Source organism: Capsicum annuum, chromosome 12, assembly GCF_002878395.1.
Source record: "Capsicum annuum cultivar UCD-10X-F1 chromosome 12, UCD10Xv1.1, whole genome shotgun sequence".
Taxonomy (NCBI): Eukaryota; Viridiplantae; Streptophyta; class Magnoliopsida; order Solanales; family Solanaceae; genus Capsicum; species Capsicum annuum.
In genome coordinates, this window is record NC_061122.1 from 78,558,578 (window position 1) to 78,586,039 (window position 27,462).

A 27,462-nucleotide genomic window follows, 5' to 3' on the forward strand; every position below is an offset into this window, starting at 1 on the left:
TTTAGACAAGCATCTTTCCACCACCCCGCTAATCTCTTTTCAACCCTCTGTAGAACCGGATTCCACACCAAAACATCATTGTTAGAAGCCCCCAGAGGTAATCCAAGATATGTAGTCGGAAGAGCCCTCACCCCGCATTTCAAAACGTGAGCGAGCACCCCAATGTCAAACATCTCCCAATCTCACATTTAGGTTTAATTTTAAGGCATGAAACCACCTAGAACCAAGTAAGCACTTGGTCTAAATGATTAGTTGGTTCACATGTCCATCACAACAAACCAGAGCATCATCCGCAAATAATAAGTGTGAAACTGATACAATCCTAACACCCTCAATCACTCCATTAAAGCCTTTTAAATAACCTCCCATGAAATCTTTGTCTATCATCTTGCTCAAAGCTTCCAAAACTAGAATGAACAAGCTCAGAGATAAAGGATCCCTTGCCTCAATCCCCTCAAATTCCCAAAGAATCCGCATGGATTGCCATTCACCAAATGAAACTTCTTCGTCCCATCCACTGTTTCCCAAAGAAAATCTCTTAAGATCTTTTCCAACTTTCTAGAGATCGAAGTTGGCGCATGAAACAAAGACATGTAATAAGTAGGAATGCTCGAAAGAGTACTCTTAATAAGCAACTCTTTTCCACCTTTGGACAAATATCTATAATCTTTTCTCAACCCGTTGGATAACCAGATTCCACATTATAACATTCTTGGTTGAAGCACCTAACGATAACTCGAGATATGTAGTAGGAAGGGGCCCACCCTTGCAATTCAAAACTTATACCAAAGAGTCAATGTCGCCTACCTCTCCTATTGGAATGATCTCATACTTCCACAAGTTAATTTTTAGGCCCGACACAAACTGAAACCAAATGTGGACTTGGCCTAAATAATCCAGTTGGGTCATATCTGCATCGCAAAAAACCAAAGTATCATTTACAAACAATAAACGAGAAACCAAAAATGTTCCAACACCCCCAACTGCAGTATTGAAACCCTTTATGAATGCTCCTATGACAGTTTTATCCATGGTTCTACTCAATGTTTCCATAACTAAGATGAACAAAATGGGAGATAGAGGATCCCCTTGTCTCAAACCCCTCGAGCTCCCAAAAGAACCGCAAGGATTGCCATTCACCAAAATGAAATATTTCACAGAAGAGATGCAAAATTTTATCCATTTTCTCCATTGCTCCGCAAATTCCATGGCATCTAGGAAACTCCAATTCACATGATCATAGGCCTTTTCAAGATTTAGCTTGTATAGTACACCTAGCACACCTTGCTTTCTCCTCGAAGCCACCACTTTGTACACCACCAAAGTTGCATCCAAAATTTGTCTACCCTCCACAAAAGCATTTTGCAAGGTAGATACCATCTCATCTCGCACCTTCTTAAATCTAATGGAAAGCACCTGAGATGATCTTACAGATGCTTCCCACTAGACTAATAGGTCCATAGTCTTCGCTTAGGGATGATGACGATGAACGAAGCATTCAAACTATTTTCAAAATACACTCTTTCCTGAAACTCAGCAATAGTATCCATTCACCTCAGTTTTGGTCGTGCTCCAGCAATGCTAGAAAAAAGCCAAAGAGAAACCACCAAGTCCAGGAAATTTGTCACCACACAACATTCTAATTTTTTTTCACTTACTCCGCAATTTCCCTTTCTAGCCACACATACTCCTCGCCACCAATGTGATTGAACTCAAAACCCCCAATTAGGCCTCCAAATTGCTTTCTCTTTGAACAAACGATTGTAATACTCTACAACTGCCCATTTTACTTCCTCTTCCACCACATGCACCACCCCATTTACCTCCATCAACTCAATGAAGTTCCTTCTCCTATTAGAGATTGATGTCCTCTGAAAAAATTGAGTGTTCGGATCCCCTTCATCCAACCACAATGCCTTCGATTTTTGCTTCCAGCTAACCTCTTAAGCCAAAGCCAACTCAGCTAGTTTCTTTTTCCACCCCACTTTCCGCTCTTTTTCCCTCTCCTCTAACTCTCTCCCCATTTCTATCCTCTTTAGCACTCCTATTCATTCATAACCTCCCTCATTTTCACTTCTACCCTCCCAAACACCTCTTTATTCCACATCCTAATGTCTTTTTTGAGCAATTTCAATTTCCTAGCAAGCATATAACAAGGCCTCCCCTCCATCGCTTAACTCCTCCGCTGACCAGCCACCCTCTTCCCAAAATCCGACACACTTAGCCACATGTTTTCAAATCTGAAAGGAGATCTCATCTGCCTTCCATATTTTCCATCCAACATGATCAGTGAATGATCGAATACCAATCGCAGGAGAAAAAACTGGAACACATTGGGAGTCAATTCCTCCCTAGAAGTGGGCATAATAAATTTGTCTAGTCATGATCCAGAAGAAGAATCCTCCACCATGGATCAAATGAAAAAGGCTTAAACCTCTCCCCCGAAATCTATTGGTATTAAAAAAAATAAGGGATACCAAAAAGCCTCCATAGACCCCTCGCCCATAGGTCTCGTATATTTCTGCAAAAGCCCAATTCATAACATGGCTAATGTTTCTAAACCGCACCCCTAACATATATTCTCCTTTGATAATCTCCACACTCTCCAATTTTCTATATCCCAAAGAATGAGAATTCCTCCTACACTTCCCCGAGCTGGAATACAATCATTCTTTACCCACCTTCCTCCTATCTGAAAGGATTTCCATTTTTGTTTCTTGGATACATATCACATCCGCCCCCAATTCCCTAAAGCCTACGTTAATGATGGCCCTTTTATTTGGGTCATTCATCCCTCTCGCATTCCAATTAATGATTTTACAATCCATCAACAACTAATCCCCCCCCCCCTCCTCGACTCCCTCCAACCCACCTACATCCTTGCCCACTTTATTTCTACACTATACCAAAATTTGACGCTCTGTTTTTTGTACCTCCCTCATCAACTTCTTTCCCCTTAAGTCCTTAGCTATCAACTTAGCATCCCCTCTAGCCTCTAGATCAATGATATTCAAGAGCTCAATAACTTTCTCCTTCATTCCTACAAGGACACCCCCAAAAATTTTCCAAAGTTAAAGATATTTTTCTTCCGCCCACTTGGACACACTACTTTCCCTTCCTATAAAGGCCAATGACTGGGATCACGCATTATTTCTTTCGAAATAGTAATTACCTCCTTTTCACCCAAATCAGGGGTCAAGACCGGAGGAAATACGAAAGGGACAAGGGATTTAGAAGTATGATCCCCAATAGAAACGGGAACCCTCATTTCTAGAGCCAACAAGCGGCTCAAACCTATCTCCACCTTCCCCAAGCAACTAGAATCTGTCGAGACCTCATTAGGAAGAAATCTGGAATTTTCCGATGCTGAAGACTTACTCGAAAGACCAACAGTAGCAGCAACAACATCTGAGCTCCCCCTAGAACCCATAAGCGGGTCCTTTATGTTGCATTAAAGCTCTTCTCAAAAAACCCATGTGAATGAAAGTTCTGAATAGTTGCCATCACAATCTCCCAGCATTTTATTAAAAATCCTTTAGTGTACCCATCTGGGATAGGTTCTTTATCTACAACACAAGCCTTAAGTCCAAGTAGGACTTCTACTTCTTCAAAAGGTTTCTGCGGTTCTTATTGTTCCTCTGTGCTGATGGAAGGGCACTAATTCATGTTGTTAGATGGCCTCCAGATCTCACTTTTAGTATCAATTTCTTGTAGAAAGATACTATCTCTCTTCTACTGTTTGCAACCTCTACCATTTGTCAATGCGATTGTTCCTCTTATGACCATTTGCAATTTTCTGAAAAAATTTAGTGCTACTGTCTCCCTGTTTTATCCACAATTTCTTGATCTTTGTCTCCATGCCATCTCTCTTTTTTTTTGGGCATGATCTTCAAAATCCTTGACCACATTTGCTTTCTGGACAGCTTCATCCATAGTTAAAAGTCTGCTTCACTGAATACTATCAAACACAAATTCTGTTGAGCGGCTCCTGTTTCTTTTCCAGATTCCCATGTGTACTTGCACTCCATTCTTTGATTCTTTCATTAATACCATCAGTCTCCAACCACCACCCTTCTAACTTAAAATAGGATTTTGTTGCCACTTGTTGAAGCAATTGGTATGTGATCTAAGCACACTCTAGGTGGAATCTCTTGCTTCACATTGTTGAATTTTTCCCCCCATTCAGTAGAATATCACATTCTATCAATTCTGGATGCAGCCTTCATGTTACTACCCCTTGTCCAGGTGTAGTTCCCCCCTTCTGACTGAGGGTCAATCAATTCCATGTCCTATATTACATCAGAGAACTCATTCATGTATACAGAGGTTCTGGAGCAATTGTCTTTCGCTGAAGCATACCTGACGATGTTGAAATCCCCTCCTAAAACCCAAGGCTCTGTGAATAAGCTCCTGACAGCCCCTATTTAGCACCACACATGTTGCATTTCCATATTGCGAGTTGGGGCATAGAACCCTGTCATATGCCAAACAAAATCACTTGCTCTTGACTTGAAGCTACAAGTCAAAGTACAGGAACTTATCTCTACTACTTCCCCTTCCCAGATCTTGTTATCCACATCATCAAAATCCCTCCCCTAGTGCCACTAGCCTCCAGTTGCGCATACTTAACACCTTTGTTTCCCCAAACTTGTTTTATTACTTCTCCATTGTTCCCTTCTAATTTGGATTCCTGCAGACACATGACATCTGTCTTCCACTCCAATATCACACTATTTATCACCTTCCTCTTGTTCCTGCAATGTAAACGCCACACATTCTATGATATTATCTTCACATTCATCATATATCTGTAGAAATTCCCCGACCCTTATTTCTCGTACCTTCGCTTTGGAAGTTCATATCAAGTGCTAACCCTTTTACCTCTTGAAGACCTCTGATTCTGGGAGTTTCACTTTTCTTTTCTGCTTCCTGGGTGATCGGGTGTTTTTTGCTAATCTTCTTGAAAAGTACCAAAGCTTCCTTTCTACTCCCCTCGAATTCAACCCCGAACTCTTTGCTCATCTTGATTATGTTTTGATGGACCCAGATTGACGCATCCATCCCCCAATCACTTTCCTCCTCTACAGATTGGAAAGTAGATGCTTTGCTTCCTCGACGTTCCATGTATGCTCCCGGGTGAAATCTATAATTTGCATGTTCGACTGTAGTCTATTAGTTTCGAAATCCATTTTCCTCAAAAATATTCTTCATGTTCCTTCTATTACAAAATGTCTTCTCTCGATTCAAAAATTTGCACGAGATAATAATGACTCTTTTGAATTTCATCCCTCTTATTTTCCTGGCAGGGATCAAGCAACCCAGACACTTCTTTATTTTTTCGAAGTAATGGCGGGTGAATTAGTAGAATTTGAAGAGGTTACAACAGGCATTGCTTTGAATTTGGAATCAAATAAGTCGGAGTAACAACGGCCTCTACTCAATTCCCTCAAGTCAACCTCCAGACGTCGTCCCTCACAATCTCCGTACGCCTTTCTTTCAATAAAAACACCCTCAATCAGCTAGGGCATCCTCACCATGTCATCCATCAACCCATTAGAAAGCACAGTTTACCTTGTTCTAGTTTTACAACAACAACAACAGTTCCAGTTAGGGCTGGCAATGGAACCGGAACTTTCCGTTCCGTTCCGATAGTGACGTTTCCAATTGATTTCCGGTACCAGTAACGACACGGTCCGGTTGGTTCCGGTTTACCGGTACCCAATGGTCCGGAATACGATACCGGTCCGGACCTACGAAAAATTCCGATATTTCCGGTTCCGGTTGACCGGTTTCCGATCCGAAATGTTTAAATTTCAGCCCTTTTTTTTTTTTAAGAACTTGGTTTGCAACGGCTCTTTTGGCCGTTGCATTTCAACCGTTATTACCCTCCACACACACACACCCCTTCCAATTACCCCCCCACCACCCTTTAAAATTTTTACTATAAATATACTTCATTTCAATTATTTTTTTCACACAAATATTATCAATTTTCATACTCTCTCTTAGTATTCTCTCAAGTTCTCTCTAAATATTTCTAGTTTTGTTATATTAGTTGAACACTTGAAGTTGAGGATTCATTTATTATATTAGTTGGAGTTGAAGATTTTTTGAAGATATTACAATCTTCAATTATCATCTTTTAATTCCGACATTTGTTATACGTCTGCTTTTACGCAGGCGTTCGGTATATTCGTTCCAACTTTAATCTCTTTTTATTTACGTTAATTATCTATATTTTTAATTTTTAGTATCTACATTTATTTATGAACATCAATTTGTATTTGTATTGCTTGTTTTAATATTTTATTTTGAATTATGGATTTTGAAAAAAATAGTAATAATAAAAAACCAATTTTTGGTAAGGTCTTTCGTAGAAATAAAATAAGGCTAGTACTAGTTCATTACCACCTAGACTTAATGAAACTTCATTATCACAACCTAATGGTTTCGATGTTGGTATCGGTATGGAATTAGATAATGAGACCCTGAATAGGCGTTATAATAATTTTGAGGAAGACTTACCAGAGGAAGATAATATAGAAGAACAAGAATTAGGTGATACCCCTGCCCCTACTAGTCCGGTTACGGAATTACCGGAACACGGTGAAGAACTGGCCCCTTTACCGGAATTCACTAGGGCCAAAGGTACCGAACGTACTAAAAGGTCTTTAGTTTGGAAATTTATGGAGCATGATAGGGTAAAAAGTACTGCTACTTGCAATAAATGCAAGAATGTTTTTAAACATTTGACTGGGGGAAAAAATGGCGGGACAGGATTGCTAACTTCGCATTTGATGAGATGTAATAAAGAATTTATTCGTCTAAAAAATAAGGCTAAGGCAAAAAAAGATGGTACAACATTTGTACATGAATCTGTAGGAGGTAATATGGTTCAAATGCGTTTAGACATGTTTAACCCGGCTGAAACAAGTTCATCCTCGACATATAGTGAAGATGTAGTTAGAGAAGAACTAGCGAAAATGGTTGTTGTTATGGGTTTGCCTTTTAGTTTTCCTTCGCATCCCGATTTTATTCATTACATTCAACGAGTATATAATCCCTCTTTTAAAGGTTTTTCATGAAATACAATTAAAAATGATATTTTTAAATTTCAAGCTGAACATTGTCATTTTCTTCGTTGCTTATTTGATAAATTTGATGGTAGAATATTTGTTACTTCTGACATGGGTACTAGTGTTATCGGTAATGATTATTTTACTCTCACGGCCCATTGGATTGATCATGATTGGAACATGCAAAAAAGAATTATTGCTTATAAATATGTCGATGAGTCTAAAACCGGTATGTATATAGCTAGTACAATAGCGGAGAGCATAAAATATTTTAGATTTATTGGTAAACCTATGGCATGCACATTAGATAATGCTTCTAATAATTTGAAAGCTATTGACGAGTTAAAAACTAGATTATGTTTAATGTATCAAGATCATTTTCATGTTAGATGTTCTACACATATTTTAAATTTAATAGTACATGATGGTATTCATTTGTTTGGAAATGGTTGTCTTAAAGTGCGAATTGCTTGTAGATCTATGTTTAAAAATAAAAAAAAAAGGCTGTAATGGATGATTTTAAACGTAAATGTGAAAAATGTGGTCTTCCATATAGAAAAGTTCCAAAAGAAATTCCTACTAGATGGAATTCTTTGTTTCAAATGTTTGAAGTTGCTGTTATATATCGTAAACCTATACAATTAGTTTATAATTCTTATAATGGGGATGTTAATTTAATGCTAGATGAAGATGATTGGACTGAAGTAGAAGAACTTTGTAAATTTTTGAAAACTTTTTATCAAGCAACGAACACAGTATCTGCTCAATATACTCCAACTATTTGTTCTGTTTTAGTAACTATTAATGCTATTTCTAAAATACTTGTTGAATATAAAAAAATATGTCCTAACAAAGAGGCAATTGAAGCTATGATTGAAAAATTTTAAAAATATTATGTTCCTATTCCACAAATTCTTTTAACAACTAAGTTATTAAACCCATTTTATAAAGAACATGGTACAGTGATGTTGGTTAGAAAATTATACAACAATTTAGAAGTTGAACTTCATGAAAAGCCATCAGTTGAAACTTGTTGTGCTAGCATAGTATCTATAGCTAGGAGTTTATATAACTTGTATCAAGTTATGGAACAAAATATTGGGCCGATTGAACCTCCTACTTCTAGACGTAGATATGATGATTTAGATGACGAGATGGGCGAAGAACTTGATCTTCAATGTTGTAGGAGTAATGATTTTGATTCGTATCTTTCGCAGGACCGGAAAAATATTAGATATGAAACTAGAAAACAACTTTTATAGTGGTGGAAGACCCGGATCAGACAATTTCCAAGACTTTCAAGGATGGTTCGAGATTTGTTATCAGCTCAAGCTTCTTCAGTTGCTTCGGAAAAAGCTTTCAGCGCAGGAAGATTTATAATAGGAGATCATCGGTATTCGTTAGCAAAGGATAGTTTGGAGATTTCGGTTTAGAGATTGGATCAATGCCGAATGAAGAAATTTTGTGCTCCCCAAATTACCGCCCCATATTGAAGACGAAATAGAGGAAATTTTTGAGGAAAATAGTGATGATGGAATGGAAGTAATGGAGGAACAAGGAAATTGACCAATTCCGAAGGATTTATCCGCCGAAGAATTAGAAAAGTTATGCCAAAAAAATTATAGACAATTTAGATATTAATAAGATTCTACAATAGAAATCTAATTCACACAGAACCTTTCCTAGAAGGTGGCTGCGTAGATTAGATTTACATTTAATATCTTTGTAATAAATGTACAACGTACGAAATTTGAATAAATATAACGGCTATTCGCCTAATTTTGTTTTAAATTTTCTCTTTTGTTTGTTGCAATTATGAAAAAAAAATATATTATATTAAGTATTTAAGTTTATAAAGTTAGAAAAAACTTTAACTTCTTAAACTTACTAAAAATATTATATTAACTTAACATATATTTTTTTAAGTTAAAATTTAAAACCTTTTACAATAATAAAAACTTAAACTTATTATAAAAAAGTTAATAAATTATATAAACTATATAAGTTAAAAATATATATATATATAACTTATATATTAATCCCATTAAGTTATAATTTAAATTAAAACTTAAAAACAAAAAAAATAAAAATAAAAAAACTGGTACCAGCGGCGATATTCCGGTAACGTTCCGGTATCGCTCCGGTCCGTTCCGGTTCCACACCGGTAGCTAGCGGACCGGTCCGAACAAGGGGAATTTTCCGGTATTCCGGTTCCGGTAACTCCGGTTCCAGCGATATAAAATGGTAATATAAAATGGTAATGAGGTTCTGGTACAGTTCCGAATCCGGTCAAACTGGTCCGGCGATTTCGGTTCCGGTCCGTTGACAGCCTTAGTCCCAGTGTATTCCTACAAAGCGAGGTCTGGGGAGAGTAAAATGTACGCAATCCATACTGCTACCTCCGAAGAAGTAGAGAGGTTGTTTCCGATAGACCCCCGGCTCAAGATAGAGAATAGTGCACCAAGGTCGTAATGAAACATGAAACAAGATGGATGACATAAACGAAATACGAAATAAGAAATAATAAAATAAAATAAAAATAAATATCAGAGAAATACCAAATAAGAGAAAATACTAGCAATTCGAGATAAGAGATAAGAAAGAGGACACCCGGCTACACAAGCGCTCTCCTACCACCTTGCCACAACCCACACACACACACTAGCCTTCTACCCTAATCCACGACCTCCACATCTTCCTGTCTAGGGTCATGTCCTCAGTAAGCTGTAGGTGCTCCATGTCATGTCTAATCACCTCCCTCCAATATTTCTTCGGCCTACCTCTACTCCTCTTGAAGCCATCCAAAGCTAGGCTCTCACACCTCCGAACTGGGGCATCCATGCCCCTCCTCATTATATGCCCAAACCATCTCAACCTTCCGTCTCGCATTTTTTCCTCCATCGAAGCTACTCCCACCTTCTCTCAAATAGTCTCATTCCTAACACTAGTAAGTCCACACATCCAACGCAACATTCTCATTTCCGCCACCATCAATCTTTTAATGTAGGAGTTCTTAACTGGCCAATACTCTGCTCCGTACAGCATGGCCGAACGAACTGCCACTATGTAGAATTTGCCTTTAAGCTTAAGGGGCACCTTCTTATCACACAATGCTCCCGAGGCGAGCCTCCACTTCATCCAACCTGCTCCAATACGTTTAGAGACATCCTCGTCAATCTCGCCATTCCCCTGAATCATAGACCCAAGATACTTAAAACTACCCCTCTTACAAACATCCTGGGAATCTAACCTCACCACCACTTCATCCTCCTGACTCGAGTTACTAAACTTGCACTCTAAATACTCGATCTTGGACCTACTCAACCTGAACCCCTTAGATTCAAGGGTTTGCGTCCAAACCTCCAATTTCTCATTCACACCTCCCCGCGTCTCATCAATCAACACTACATCCGCAAATAACATACACCAAGGCACCTCCCCTTGAATGCTCCACGTCAACACATCCATCACCAATACTAAAAGGAACGGGCTAAGAGTCTATCCCCGATGCAATCTTGTCTCGACCGAAAAATGCCCTGAGTCTCCTCACGCCGTCCTCACTCGAGTCTTTCCTCCATCGTACATGTCTTTAATAGCTCTGATGTACGCCACCGGAACTCTACTCACCTCCAAGCATCTCCAAAGAACCTCCCTAGTTTTAATTTCAATATATTTGTAAAGCATGCCAACTTGGAAAGAGCACAAGTTACAACTTCCAATTTTGATCGATAAAAGTACTTCTATATTACGATTGCTTTTTGTCGATGTTTAAGGACCTATTCCTACTTAGAAAAGGTATAAAATCCTCAACTACCCACAAACCATATACCCTAATCCTCGACCTCGAAACTATCTTATCTAGGATCGTGTCCTCTGTTGGACGGAGATGTGCTATGTCTCGTCTATTCATCTCTCTCCAATTCTTCTTCAATTTGCCTCTATATTTCCATAGACCTATCACTGCCAACCTCTTGCACCTTCCCATTGAGCATTTGTGTTCCTCCTCTTCACATGCCTGAACCATCCCAGTTTCATTTCTTGCATCTTTCCACCACTAAGGTCACTCCTACTGTGACTCATCATTCATAATCTTGTCTCTCCTACTATGCTCACACACCCATCTAAGCATCCTCATTGTCGCTATATTCATTTTTTGAACACGTGAGTTGTTGATTGACCACTCTACCCCAATAACATAGTCAATCAACCGACCACTCAATAAAACTTATTTTAAAGTCTCGGAAGCACCTTTTTATCACAGAGGACACCGAATGTGAGTTTTCATCCATCCACCCCACTCCATTAAGACGTTTAACATCATCGTCAATCTCCCATTTCCTTGAACTATAGACCCGAGACAGTTGAAGCTTCCACTTTTGGGGATGACTTGTGAATCAATCCTCACTTTTGTATCTGTCTCATATGTTACGTCACTGAACTTGCACTTTGTGTACTTCGCTCCAATATATTGTGTAAAATCATTATCAATCTCCCCATTTCGTTGAATTATTAACTCAAGATACTTGAAGCTTCCTCTCTTAAGGATGACTTGTGAATCAGTCCTCTTGTATCTGCCTTATGCATTGCAACACTAAACTTGCACTTTGTGTACTCTAATCTTAGTCTTGCTCAACCTAAATCCTTTAGATTCTAGGGTTTGTCTCCAAACCACCAATCTAACATTTACCATGTGTTTCATTAATCAATACTATGTCATTTGCAAATAACAAACACCATGGCACCTCTCCGTGAATGTCTTTTCAATTCATCCATCACCAAGACAAATAAAAGTGGACTAATAGTTGATCCTCGGTGCAAACCCCATCTCGATTTAAAAAATGTTTCAAGTCTTCATCCATTGTTCTCACTCGAGTCGCGACACCATCGTACATGTTCTTAATCACTCTAATGTTTGCCACACACAGGTACACCTTTAGACTCCAAGCGTCTCCATAGAACCTTCCTTGGGACTGGAAATGTTATTAGGATACATTAACTACATTATTACATTAAGTCCTATTTATAGACGCTATATTACAAGCCTTTTCCACGTAAGACACTACATATAATCATATTCCTATTTAATTTCTAACTATTAGTATAATACCAATCCTCCCAATGTGTTTGTTAGTTGCTAAATGCTTGGCACCTCATTAACTGAAAAAATCTAACTATTCCTCTGGTTAATATGTAGCTCAAAGATAGCTTCAAACAAGATCAAAATAACTCTTAAATACTTCACTTGGCTCTCATTTGACTCGCAAATTAGTAGTGTATCATCTGCATAATAAAGGTAAGTTAACTTCAACCTGGAAATTAGACTATTTGCCATATTGAACCCCCCTAATTCATTCATTACCATTAGCAGTTTTTATCATATTGTCAACCCCCCCCCCCCCAGTATAAATAGAAAAGGTGAGACAGGGTCGGAAGTGTGATGCGGAAAAAAGCGACAAGGCTCTGTATCACGCATTATGCGATGCGTGATGCAATGCGACCGCATCATTGAAGTGAAGCGCAATTTAATAAAAAAATACATATAGAGCATTCAAATAGTAAGTTATAACTGAAAAGACCACAACAACTATATAATCAACAATAAAGACAATATATTTAAGCAAAAGTTCTAATGAAACACCAACAAATCAGTTCAACAAAGCAAAACAGACCCAAAAAAAAAAAATTCAAATCTAAATTAATAATGGTTCAATCTAAAACTTTTTTAGTTCATTAAGATTGTCCAATTCTTCTATTCCTTAAGTATCAACATAATGCTCATCATCTTCAACTTCCTCATCTTCCTCATCTCCTGTTGAAGTAGCAACTTCTTTTCCCTTATCATGTGAGCTTGAAGTACTACCCCTTAAGCCATAACGACGCTCATCAACTCCACTTGGTCGCAGCTTTAATGGAGAAAGAGTTGTTGCAGCGCAGCTTCAGTGGAGAAGTAGAGAAGAGAGAAGAACGCAGGTCAAAAAAAACGTAAAATTTTAATCGATCTTTTCTTACACTTTTGACCCTTTTTTTTTAATTTAAAAATTGCCCATACAAAAAATTCACTTCCAACCCCTTTTTAATTTAAAAATTGCCCAAAAATAAAAAAATCCATAATGCAATCACATCGCATCGCATTAAGCAACAGGGCTTGATGCACCCGCAATTCTCAAATTGCACCGCATCAAAGATGCGACTCGCTGGGAGCCCACATCGCATCAGCGCATAATGCGATGATGCGGTCGCATCTCTGAACACTGGATCACCTTGTCTCAATCCTATTTGAGAGGGGAAAATACCTGCAGGAGTACCATTGATTAAGCTGAAGAACTTGACTGTACTTATATAGAATCTGATCCAACTCACCGATTTCCTTCCAAGACCCATTTTATGAAGAACACGTAACAGAAAGTCCAGTTCACATGGTTATATACCTTCTCAATGTCAAGTTTGCACATTATTCTTGGAATCTTCTCCTTGATACTGGAGTATTTACATGTGTTAGCAATTAGGACAGCATATGTGTTTCGTCTACCTTTTATAAGGATCAGCTGTCGTGAATTTACCAGTGTATGCATCACTATTTTTAGCCTTTCTGTGAACAACTTACGTATCAACTTAAAGATACTTCTAATGCCCCTTAACTCCTTGGCTCTATTCTTTTAAGGGATAAGAGCCATATATGTAGCATTGAAGCTCTTTTCAGAAAACTTCGGAGAACGGAAAATCTGAATAGTTGCCATTATATCGGCCCTGACCACTTGTCAGCACTTTTATGTGAAGTTAAACCATTAAAACATGGAATTTAATGGTGGAAAGTAGAACTACTTATCATTAAATTGTAGTGGGGTTTTTTTTTTGGATAAGGTAAGTATATTTCATTAATAAACAAAGCCGAGTTGGCCATATACAATGGAAAAAACAAAAAGTAAAGAATCTACAAAATCTGATTCCCTACTAAGTCCACCCATTCTTCTATACAACTAGGAATATTAAGGGTGCACCAAAAGTATATGAGAGACCGGAGGCGATTACTCACCTTAGAAAAACCATACTCTACCCCCTCAAAAGCCCTCCTATTTCTCTCTCTCTGTCCAAACAACCCACATCAATGCAAGAGGGACCAAATTCCGAGCCTTACGCCTTCTCCTAATCCCTCTTCGCCGACAAAACACTAGCTCTTTCACAGATTTTGGCATTACCCAAGAAACTTCGAACCAATGAAGCATATCCCACCATAATCTCAGGATAGACACAATGAATGAGAAGATGATCCACTTCTTCCCCTGTTTCTTTACACATGAAACACTAGCTAACATAAACAACCTTGTGATTTCTAAGATTCTTCGCCGTCAAAATCACCCCTCTAGATGCTAGCCAAGAGAAAAAACACACCTTCCTTGGCATTAAATTGTAGTTTTTATACTTAATTATGTTAATGAAAATGCTTAAAGGGATGGTGAGTCCGGATGCTGGTCACAAATCCTTGTGAAATTTCGGGTCATGATAAATCAACAACAACATACCCAGTGTATTCCCACATAGTGGGGTCTGGGGAGGGTAAAGTGTACGAAAACCATACCACTACTTCAGGTGAAGTAGAGAGGCTGTTTCCGATAGACTCCCCAGTCGTGATAAATATAAAAGCAAAATTTTAAGAAGTCTAAAGCACCACATGGAGATCCTTACTTCAACATGGTACCAAGAATAATGACTCCAAACAAATTGAGCCCACCCAATCCAATGACCAATGCCCTTTCTGATGAGCTTGTTTTGCTGCATTGCAAATACTCATGTTAGAGAACCCAAATCCACAAGAAATCAAAATTTACCAGCAACTAACACAAATTATACCTAAATTGCCACTTCTTTTCTTGAAGAAATCTTTCAACCTGTCCAACCCAGTCAGTCCATCTTTTTCCTACATACTCCTTCCTTCCACTCCTTTGTGGAGCAGCCGTACGCTGAAGTGACGGAAATCGGTACAGGATATTTCCCTGGAAAAATAATTTATATGAACGAGAACACGAGAATATTGCTGTAAAGAGATCTTTTGGCACACAACGAAGAGAAAGAGACATCAAAAGCGCCTCAACAGCCATGCCTTTAAACTATTTTGTTTGCCTCAGTAGCTCTTTAAATCAATCTTACCACAGCACCCCATGATGTTAGCTCCTATAAGACACTTTGAAGATGTTTAAATTTTGGCACCAAGCTTGCAGGCAAATGTCAATGACACCAACAATAGCAAATAGCTCAAATCAACCATTATTTTAAAATTCTCTGAGCCCTAAAGTTGAAATTTCAATCAAGATGAGAAAAACTAATTTACACAGTGATTTGTGCTCTTTATACTAGAATGCAGAAACAACCCTTTAACAGATATTGCGAAAGAAAAAAGGAAGATCAAATGACACAGAAGTTTACATTGTCTTGCATATTATAACACTCTCTTTCATAGTCCCCTTGGTTCTTTTAGTTCAACTCCTTATTTCATTTAAATTGTTGATGTCTAAATCCTGATAAATTTAATTAAAAAGTCAGAAATGACTTCTTTATCCCAAATATTGAGCTTTGTTACCCAAATTTGAAGATTAGGAAAAAGACTTGGCTCTGTTCAAAGCTTGGACAATATATTTGACCTCTCCAGATATCCTCTTAGGGTAAGAATATGATAATTGACGCTCTCTCAAACAGCTCAACATTATGAGTTGGATCCAAATAGAGCTCAGGTGCAAATTTGAGATTAGTATGTTACACTTTAGGCAGATTCTTTAGAATATTTTGAACTATCAATACAATTATAATATCCATCTTAAAACGAATCAACACAAGTACAATGCATTTTGAAAATTCCAGGAATCAGAGTCACGAGTCTAAATGAAATGGCTGGCAAAGGCAAGAGTGTCGGCAATGGGGTTAATTGAAATGAGGAGATAAAAATTGATGGGCCAACTGACAAACTTAGGGAAGTTCAATAACTTCTGGTGTCTGTCACCCAGAACCAGGTTTCAGAAATGACAATAGAGACTTCAACAACATATCAAGTCTGACCCCACAATTGGTGTCTGGGGAGGGTGGGCTGTACGTAGACGAACCCCTACGTTGTGTGAGGTAGAGAGACTGTTTCAGAAGCTAAAACTGATCCTCATAATTTTCTTGAAGCCAAGGTTGCACAAGGGAAGACACCAAATTCTTTTCCAAAGCTATGCACATACATAAAGACATCACCCATACTAATCCGACGGACGAATTCAAATAAAAACATATCATGAATAAAGCTCTCACATACTTCCTCATCTACTTCTGGCTGCCCATCAAACCGTAGAAGCACCGGAAGGACGTATGACTCATCATCCTGTCAAAGAAAACCATAGGTAATTCAAATGTCAATTCTCAGATCAGGAGTAAGATAACAAAGTGCATATAAGCACAAAGATAAAGCAAGATAAGACATTTAATAAACTATTAAGTAGGTGTTTGGACATGCGATCATCTAATGATTTCAAATTAGCGCTTGGACATGCGATCATCTAATGATTTCAAATTAGCGCTTGAACATGCAATTTGGGGTCCTAATTTGCAATCATGACTTCATATCCCAAATTCTCAAAAAAGAAAAAAAAAAAGAAAAGAAAAAAAACATGATTTGGGATTGCACATCGTGATTTCAACCTTTTTAAATACAAAATTTGACCCATAAGTTTATACAACAATAAGATACCCAGCGAAATCCCACAAGTGAGGTCTGGGGAAGGTAGAGTGTTTGCAGACCTTACCACTACCTCGCGGGGGTAGAGAGACGGTGTCCAAAAGACCCTCGGCTCAAATGCAGTGAAAACAAGTACAAAGAGGAAACAGTGAAGAAAATATAGCAACTACCCAGTAAGCAGTGCAATGCCTACAAGAAAGGAACAAGAACAACAACAAAATAGTGCGATAATCGAAAACACAACAACCGATGATTAATGTCCAACAAGAACTACAATAATACGGTTAGTACAACGACAAACACCAACCAGCCTAAGCCCTCAAAAAGTAAGACAACACTCCACTACCTACTAACCTCTACCCTAATTCACGTCCCCCACACCCTCTTATCTAAGGTCATGTCCTCGATAACATAAAGTAGCGCCATATCCTATCTAAATACCTCTCTCCAATACTTCTTCGGCCTACCCCTACCTCTCTTCGTACCTTCTATATCCATCCTCTCGTTCCTCCTCACTTGAGTGGCCGCTCATCTCCTCTTCACATGTCTAAACCATCTCAATTTTGCTTTCCTCATCTTGTCCATCATGGAGGCCACTCTCACCTTATCTCGAATATCCTCATTTCGAATCTAATCGCTCCTAGTATGTCCACACATCCACCTCAGCATCCTCATCTCCACAACATGCATCTTCTGGACATGAGATCTTTTGACTAGCCAACACTCAGCCCCATACAACAATGTTGGTCAAACCACAAACTTACCTCGAGTTTCGGAGGTACCTCTTGCAGAAAAATCATCATTTTAAATTTTGCAAAAAAGACTGATGCTCAACGTGAAGAGATAATCTATACGACGTGAAAGGATTATATTAAAAAATAACTAGTTACTATTATCGCTGACTGGTGGATCTATAAAATTATGAGCATTTGAAAATTTGTAATCGCAAACACTAATTTATAAAAGGAAATAAATATATTCAATTAATCAATGCAGTGTTCTAGGATATTACGATATCCTATATACGAACTATGGTGTGTTTTTCATGTTTACGAGAAAAAGTACAATTTAAAAAGTCCAAATTGCACGTCCAAATAAAACTTCAATTTCATATCAAATGATTTCATACCGCATGTCCAAACAAGTCTCAAGAATGACAAAAACCTTAAGTATAACTAAAACGCATAAACATGACTCTCATGATTACCAGATATTCACAATGCTCAATGAACTTAACAATAGTTTTCCTAAAAATGCCACCGCAACAAAAATTATAGGACTACTTTGGCTGTGGAAGGGGAAAGGAAAAGCAAAAACGTAATGGACAGGAAATCCAACATGTGAGTCATGTAAGACCCATCAAGTACCGTTTTGTTAGGAATCTCCACATCAAGAAAGGGAGCAAGTTCTTCGGCAGCAACAACGCCACCATTTGATGATATATACTGCCCTACCTGAAAAAGTTTTTAGACAATGATAATTATTATATTGCTAGATATATCTGTTATAACATAAAAAATGTAATAGTTTGTGACAACACATACATTAACCTTTTTTTTATGAAGTAGATATTACTAAAAAGCATCAAGCAGATGCGCAGGTTACAGAAGAGATTAATAACACTAGGGAGCTGACAAACTCCAAGAAAAAGATGAGTGTTATTAACAGGGGAAGGTAAACCCAACTAAAAAGATTAACCAAATATCTAGCCTTCATGGAGCAACTTAAATTTGAGAAGGCACTAGAACATCTGTGATATAATTTCTCTGTCCATATACACCAAAAAATGCACCACCTACACTGAACTAGTAAAGTCACAAAGTAAATATGATAGAAACTAAGACGAAAAAAAGATGAGAATGAAACTTTACCAGTTAAATAAAGTGCAAGGATCTTAAACACTATATTAACCAATAACCAAGTTCGCATGGAGCGGACAAATCTCCAAATACAAAGATAATGATAGTTCTTCTCTCTTCCAAAATTCTACAGATACATCTATTTAAACTAACACATAAAAATAACTTCCAATACATAGACAAACAGTTCATGTTGCAGATAAATACTATAGCTAACTACTGATACTACTAATAGATAGCTGCTGCTATCCTACTGAAACTAAGAAACTAAGAAACTAAGATACATTATCTTCACATGCTAAAGGAGCAGTCATATCAGATGCATTATCTCCACATGCTGAAGGAGCAGTCATAACAGTGCATCCCCTTGAAAAGTCGCCTTGTCCTCAAGGCGAAAAGAAGGAAATTGTGTGTTCACCTCTTGCATTAATCCAAATATGCGAAAGTTCCAGGGTTGCAGCAATGACACTTGTCTCCACAACGGTAGCATACACCTTTTTCTCGGTGAATTTGTTGTTCAAAATTTAGTGGGCGGATGTTTGGAAGAGATGATTGTTGAAAAAAGCATGTAACTGGTTGACGGAATGATTGAAAATTATAGGATTCTTGAGCAGTCGGAAAGGAAATTCCAATTGATGAAGGCCATGATACAGAAGGCCAATCGGTACCCTTATTGGACCGATTTGATCCATGTTTTCCTTCATATTCTAAAGATAGACTCATTGCCTTATACACAGATCGAGGCTTGTGAATCTTAACGTCCACAAGGTCTTCTTTGAGCCCACTAACGAAAACTCCAAGCACATAGTGTTCAAGCCAATGTTGCACATGCGTTGCCCGTTTTGCAAAGTCTTGCCTATACCCAAACACTGATCCAGTCTGCTGGATACCACACAGGTGTTGGATTTTAAAACTCAGTGGGTCCGCAATTTACTTGCATAATTATAACCAACTCATCCCAGTCATAAACTGGTTCATAATTTTCTTGCATAAAGATCCAATGCATCTCCTTCAATGTCTTATGACCGACTCATCCCAGTCATAAATGGTCCTTTCACTGTTGATCCTAGCAAAAAAATCCAATGCATCTCCTTACAAAGACATTGAAGCCACATCAACCTTGCTATCACGAGGTGTCTTGATAATATTGAAAATACTTGTCTACTTTCAGAATCCAACCTCTAGGATCTCCTCCCTCATACTTTAGAAATTTCACTCTTGTGTGTGAACGTCTATAAGTTTCTGGATGCCTCCAAGTGCTATCACTTTCGCCCTCTTTAAGTAAAATTTTAGATTTTCCTCATTGATTCTAACTGTTTTGTGCTTTCAATGCAGCCACATCAGCAGCCAAAGCATTCATGGCTCCCAATTTTGCTGCTATAGTGGTCAATTGTTGGCCGATCTGATCAGGAGTCGACATGATAGGTTCGCTATGATAGGTTCGTTGTGGGAAGCATTTGTTCGTGTGTTAACCATGGCAGATCTTACTGCTCTGATACCAATGATAGAAACTAAGATGAAAAAGAGATGAGAATGAAACTTTACTAGTTAAATAAAGTGCAAGGATCTTAAATACAATATTAACCAATAACCAAGTCTGTATGGAGTGGACAAATCTCCAAAGACAAAGATAATGATAATACTTTTTCTTCTCTCTTCCAAAATTCTACAGATACAGTAATTTATACTAATACACAAAGATAACTTCCAATGACAAACAGTTACTTCTGTAGATAACTACTATAGGTAACTACTAATAGATAACTATTTCTATCCTATCTGAAACTAAGTGTGTGGCCATGAAAACTAAAAGTTTTTGGAGTTGGAATAACATTTTCATTCATCAAGAACTGTTCTTCCATACTGTCCCATGGGAAAGAGAGACTGTAGGACTGAAGCCATCTTCGGGTAGCTATAACACGAGTCGAAAAACGTACCCACTAGAACAGCAAATGGTAAGTCCCTGTCTCTAGCGGATTGCCCAGGGAAGTCAGAAAGGAATGGACATCATAGTAGAGAACGCGAGCCGGGAGGGATGCTCGCATTTCCTTCTCGTCGAGGCCAGACTAAACCAAAGATTGCAGCTAGACAGCCACCACTGCATTCCTATGTTTTACGGCCTTTATCGACTACCGTCGATCGACGAAAGGCACCCCTTAATGAATCGAATGGTCCTTCGACCTTCGTTTGATTCCAACGACCGACATAGATCTCATGAGACCGGCCCACTATTACTACGAAAAAAGCCCTACCCTCTCCTTACAATGGCTTTCAGCTCCTTTCCTTCGCTACTAGGAAAGTAAGCAACTTCTATTAGCGCTGGACCTTGAGTCGAATTGATCGTCTTTTTTTGGTTGAAGTAGCCACGACTTTGGCCGTAATCAGTTTAAACCCATAAACCCAGTCCACTTACAGCCATGTTAATCAAAATGACTAAGTTTAATGACTTGGTCAGTCACTAGCCCTCGTATTATAAGATTCTCTCACCCTATGGTCGACATTCCATTTCCTGAATCAACCTAGTGTACGCCACGGGCACCCCTCTAGCCTCCAAATACCTCCACAGAATCTCCCTAAGAACTTTGTCATATGCCTTCTCAAGATCAATAAACACCATGTGCAAGTCCTTCCTCTCCCAAAACTGCTTCACTAATCTCCTCACAAGGAGAATGGCCTCAGTAATCGAGCGACCTGGCATGAAACCGAACTGATTCTCAGAGATAGTCACGATCCTTCTCAGCCTCAACTCTACCACCCTTTCCCAAAACCTTCATAGTATGACTCAACAACTTAATACCTCTATAGTTGTTGCAACTCTGGATATCTCCCTTGTTCTTATATAATGGAATTATCGTACTCCACCTCCACGCTTCAGGCATCTTCGCCACCCTAAAAATGATGTTAAACAACTTTGTCAACCACTTCAAACCTGTCCCGCTAGTGCTCTTCCAAAAATCAACTGGAATCCCATTTGGCCCCATCGCCCTACCCCGACACATCCTGCGAATAGCCCCCTTAACCTCCTCAACCTTGATACGCCTACAATAACCATAATTGCGACACTCCTCAGATTTCTCCAAGTCCCCCAACAGGAAACCTTTGTCCCCTGCGTCATTCAAAAAGTTTATGGAAATAGGACTGCCACCTCTTCCTAATGAGGGCATCCTCAACCAACACTGTACCATCCTCTCCCTTGATGCACTTCACTTGGTCAAGGTCACGAGCCTTCCGCTCCCTGGCCTTGGCAAGCCTAGACAACTTCTTATCCCCGTTTTCCTCCTACAAGGCCGCATACAACAACAACAAACCCAGTGTATTCCCACCTAGTGGAGTCTGGGGGGTAAGATGTACGCAGTCCATACCTCTACCTCTGATGAAGTAGAAAGGCTGTTTCCGAAAGACCCCCGGCTCAAGGCACGAGATACCACACAAACACATAGTAAAGCACAGAAGCAGATTACATAACATAAATACGGCACCCATAAGTATTATAAAACCGAGGAAAGCAGAGGAAAGCACACAGATTCGTAATAAAAAATGGAACACGGAACACGGAATCATAACAGGAATAAAACCCCCACCAAGTAATTCCCTACACTAGCGACCCAAACTGGCCCTAATCCTCTGCCGTAATTCACGTCTTCCAGATCTTCCTATCTAGGGTCATGTCCTCGGTGAGCTGTAACTATTCCATGTCCCGCCTAATCACCTCACCCCAGTACTTCTTCGGCCTACCCCTACCCCGCCTGAAACCATCCAACGCTAGCCTCTCACATCTACGGACCGGGGCATCCATGCCCCTCCTCTCCACGTGTCCGAACCATCTCAATCGTGCTTCCCGCATCTTGCACTCCACTGAAGTCACACCAACCTTCTCTCGGATAGTCTCATTCCGAACTCTATCCCCTCTAGTCAGTCCACACATCCAGCGCAACATCCGCATTTCTGCCACCTTCATTTTTTGGATGTGGGAGTTCTTAACTGGCCAACACTCCGCTCCATACAGCAAGGCCGGACGGACTACCACCCTGTAGAATTTGCCTTTAAGCTTGGGCGGCACCTTCTTATCACACAGCACCCCCGACGCGAGTTTCCACTTCATCCATCCCGCCCCAATACGGTGCGAGACATCCTCGTCAATCTCACCGTTACTCTGGATCACGAACCCAAGATACTTGAACTTATCCCTCTTACATACCTCCTGTGCTTCCAGCTTCACTACTACCTCATTCTCCCGCCTCACGTCATTAAACTTATATTCCACATACTCTGTCTTGCTTATGCTCACCCTGAACCCTTTAGACTCAAGAGTTCGCCTCCACACCTCTAATTTGACATTCACACCCCCTCGAGTCTCATCTATCAAAACAACATCGTCTGCAAAAAGCATACACCACGGCACCTCCCCTCGAATACGCCGCGTCAACACATCCATCACCAACGCAAACAAAAAGGGACTAAGAGTAGATCCTTGATGCAATCCTGTCAGGACAGTGAAATGCTCTGAGTCTCCTCCCGCCGTCCTCACCTGGGTTTTCGCTCCATCATACATATCCTTAATTACTCTGATATATGCCAGCGGTACTCCACTCACCTCCAAGCATCTCCAAAGCACCTCCCTGGGGACTTTGTCGTAAGCCTTTTCCAGGTCGATAAACACCATGTACCGGGCATAAATCCGAACTGGTTTTCCGAAATAGACACTATCCGTCTCAGCCTCACCTCGACCACTCTCTCCCAGATCTTCATAGCGTGACTCAATAACTTAATCCCCCTATAGTTATTGCAACTCTGAATGTCCCCCTTATTCTTATAGAGAGGGATCATGGTACTCCACCTCCACGCCTCGGGCATCTTTGCCGTCTTGAAGATTTCATTAAACAATCCAATCAACCACCTTACACCAGCCTCTCCAACGAACTTCCAAAACTCCACCGGTATCTCATTCGGCCCTGTCGCCCTACCCCTTCGCATCCTGCGGACAACCTGTCTAACCTCTTCTACCTTAAAACGTCTACAATAGCTAAAATCCCGACACTCCTCTGAGTGCTCCAGTTCCCCTAACACAATAGTTCTATCCCCTTCGTCATTCAAGAGCCTATGGAAGTACGACTGCCATCTCTTCTTAATGTGGCCGTCCTCCACCAACACTCTACCGTCCTCCCCCTTAATGCACCTCACCTGATCGAGGTCACGACCCTTCCTCTCCCTAGCCTTGGCGAGTCTAAACAACTTTTTCTCCCCTCCTTTCCCCTGTAACCCTGTATACAAGCTCTCAAAAGCGGTCGTCTTAGCTGCCGTGACTGCTGACTTCGCCTCCTTCCTCGCTAGCTTGTACTCTTTCCTGTTTACCCGCTTCTCTTCTTCGTCCTTACTTTCCACCAACTTAGCATACGCCCCTTTCTTGGTCCCCACTTTCTTCTCCACCTCTTCATTCCACCACCAATCCCCCTGATGGTGCCCGGCCCGGCCCCTAGAAACACCCAACACCACACTTGCATTCTCCCTGATGCACCTTGCCGCCGTCCCACATACTATCCACGTCCCCCCTACACTCCCACACCCCCATTCCCGCCAACCTCTCCCCTATCTCCCACGCATTCACTGGCGTCAGGCCGCCCCACTTAATTCTCGGTCTACACTCCTTACTCCTCCTCTTTCTATCCTTCTTTAAACCCAAATCCATAACCAAGAGCCTATGCTGGGTCGAAAGATTCTCACTCGGGATGACTTTACAGTCCTTACACAACGCCCTATCCCCTTTCCTAAGCAACAAAAAGTCAATCTGAGTCCTGGCTATCGCGCTTCGAAAGGTGATCAGGTGCTCGTCCTTCTTCGGGAAGCCCGAGTTCACCACCACCAGCCCAAAGGCCCTCGCAAACTCCAATAGGGTCGCCCCCTCTTCATTTCTCTCCCCAAAATCAAAACCACCATGCACATCACCAAAGCCTCCCGATAGCGCCCCGATGTGCCCGTTGAAATCCCCTGCTACAACAATCTTCTCCGAACTAGGCACGCCTCTCACCACCTCTTCCAAAGCCTCCCAAAACCGCATCTTCTCCTCCCCCTCAGATCCCACTTGCGGCGCATAAGCACTACACACGTTCAGGGTAAACCCCCGAATGACCAACTTAATAGTCATCAACCTATCGTTGATCCTCTTCACCTCCACTACCTGACCTCTAAGCTCTTCATCTAATAAGATGCCAACTCCATTCCTACGCCTCTCGCTCCCAGAGTACCACAGCTTGTAACCATCCACATCCCTAGCCTTAGACCCTACCCACTTGGTCTCTTGGACACACGCAATGTTGATCCTCTTCTTCCTAAGAATCTTCACAAGCTCTATGGACTTACCTTGAAGGGTCCCTATATTCCAAGACCCAACCCTCAACCTACCGTCACTCTCCACACGCCCTCCACTACCCCACCCCCCACCCACCCCCGCGGCCAAACCTTGGCCTCCCTCCCACTCCCGCCCTCTCCTCATCCCCCGCCCACACCAAGGCCCCACGCCCCAACCCCCTCGGACATGACCCTATCCCCCCATTACCGCCCACAGCCACAACTACACGAAAGTATAGGAAAATATAAAGATATAATCTCTCAAAAGTTGTTGTCTTAGCCGCATACAATCTCTCAAAAGTTGTTGTCTTAGCCGTCGTAACCGCTAACTTAACCTCTCTTCTAGCTACCTTATACTCCTCATCATCATCCTTGCTCTCAACCAACTTAGCATAAGCCAACTTCTTAGACTCCACCTTCCTCTTAACCATTTCGTTCCACCACCAGTCCTCTCGATGCTTGCCAGATTGACCTTTCGAGACACCAACACATCTCTAGCGGTCTCCCTAATGCAACTGGCAGTCGTCTCCCATATACTATCCACATCCCCTCTACTTCCCCAAGCCCCCCTACTCTTCAACTTCTCCCCCATCTTCAAAGCACTAGCCAAAGTCAAGCTACCCCACTTAATCCTGGACCGAGCCTCCATACTCCTTTTTTTTCTGCCTTTATTTACCAAGTCCATCACCAACAACCTATGTTGAGTCGAAAGATTCTCGCTAGGTATGAATTTACAGTCTTTACATAGCGTTCTATCACCCTTCCTAAGGAGCAAAAAGTCTATATAAGTCTTGGCCACTAAACTACAACAACAACAAACCCAATATATTCCCACCAAGTGGGGTCTAGGGAGGGTAGAGTGTATGCAGTCCATACCACTACCTCTAAAGAAGTAGAGAGGCTGTTTTCAATAGACCCCCGGCTCAAGACACGGGACAATATACAAAAACATCCAAAGTATGAAACATGATAGAACTAACATAGATACGACATCCACAAAAATAATGTACATTACCAAACAAAAGAAACCAAAGCCCCCCTAACTACTGACTACGATTCATCCACCCACCTTATCTCTCTATCCTAATGTTTTTCCTCCAAACCTTCCTATCCAGGGTCATATTCATGTCATGTCTAATCACTTCTCTCCAGTATTTCTTCGGTCTACCCCTACTCCGCTTGAAACCATCGAACGTCAGCCTCTCACACCTGCGAACTGGGGCATCCGTGCCCCTCCTCAGCACATGACCAAATCATCTCAACCTCATTTCCCGTATTTTTTCCTCCACCGATACCACTCCCACCTTCTCCCGAATAATCTCATTCCTAACCTTGTTAGCCATTGTAAGACCACACATCCAACGCAATATCCTCATTTCCACCACCTTCAACTTTTGGATATAAGAATTCTTAACTGGCCAACACTCCGCTCCATACAACAAAGTCGGCCGAACTGCAACTCTATCAAATTTGCCTTTAAGCTTAGGACGCCCTTCTTATCGCATAAAATTCCCGAAGCGAGCCTCCATTTCATCCAACCTGCCCCAATACGGTGAGAGACATCCTCATCTATCTCTCCCTTCCCCTGAATCGCAGACCCAAGATACTTAAAACTATCCCTCTTGCAAACTGCCTGAGAGTCCAACTTCACTAGCACCTCCTCATCTTGCCTTGAGTCACAAAACTTGCACTCCAAATACTCTGTCTTGGTCCTACTCAATCTGAAACCTTTAGACTCCAGGGTTTGTCTCCAAACCTCCAGCTTATCATTAACACCTTGCCGCGACTCATCAATCAAAACTACATCATCCGCAAAAAGCATACACCAAGGCACCTCGCCTTGTATACTACGCGTTAACACATCCAGCACCACGACAAATAAAAACGGACTTAAGAGTCTATCCATGGTGCAACCCTATCAAGACCGAAAAATGCTCAGAATCTCCTCCCACCGTCCTGACTCGAGTCTTCGCCCCCTCAAACATATCCTTAATCGCTCTGATGTATAAGTCACAGGGACCCCTCGCCTCCAAGCATCTCCAAAGAACCTCCCTAGGACCTTGTCATACGCCTTTTCCAACTCAATAAACACCATGTGAAGATTCCTCTTTCTCTCTCTATACTGCTCTACCAGTCTCCGCACAAGGTGAATTGCCTCAGTTGTCGAGCGACCAGGCATAAATCCAAATTGATTCTCCGAAATAGACACAATCTTCCTCAACCTCCGCTCCACCACCCTCTCCCAAATCTTCATCGTGTGACTCAACAACTTAATACCCCGATAGTTATTGCAACTCTGAATGTCACCCTTGTTCTTATATAGTGGAATTATCGTGCTCCATCTCCACGCCTCAGGCATCTTCGCAGACTTGAAAATGTTGTTAAACAGGTTGGTCAACCACCTCAACCCTGCCCCGCTAGAAAACTTTCAAAAATCAATCGGAATCTCGTCGGGTCCTATCGCCTTGCCCTTCAC

General features: G+C 40.7%; 1 protein-coding gene across 1 annotated transcript in view; it reads right to left on the reverse strand.

Moving 5' to 3' along the window:
* LOC107849912 (uncharacterized protein At5g03900, chloroplastic) overlaps positions 1–27,462 on the reverse strand; it is a 94,947-nt gene that overhangs the window by 30,462 nt on the left and 37,023 nt on the right. The window contains exons 7-10 of the mRNA XM_016694440.2: positions 18,150–18,236; positions 16,363–16,428; positions 14,925–15,067; positions 14,760–14,846 (exon numbers count right to left, since the gene is read on the reverse strand). Of these exons, the coding sequence (XP_016549926.1) occupies positions 14,760–14,846; positions 14,925–15,067; positions 16,363–16,428; positions 18,150–18,236 (383 nt within the window). The remainder of the gene's footprint in view (positions 1–14,759; positions 14,847–14,924; positions 15,068–16,362; positions 16,429–18,149; positions 18,237–27,462) is intronic.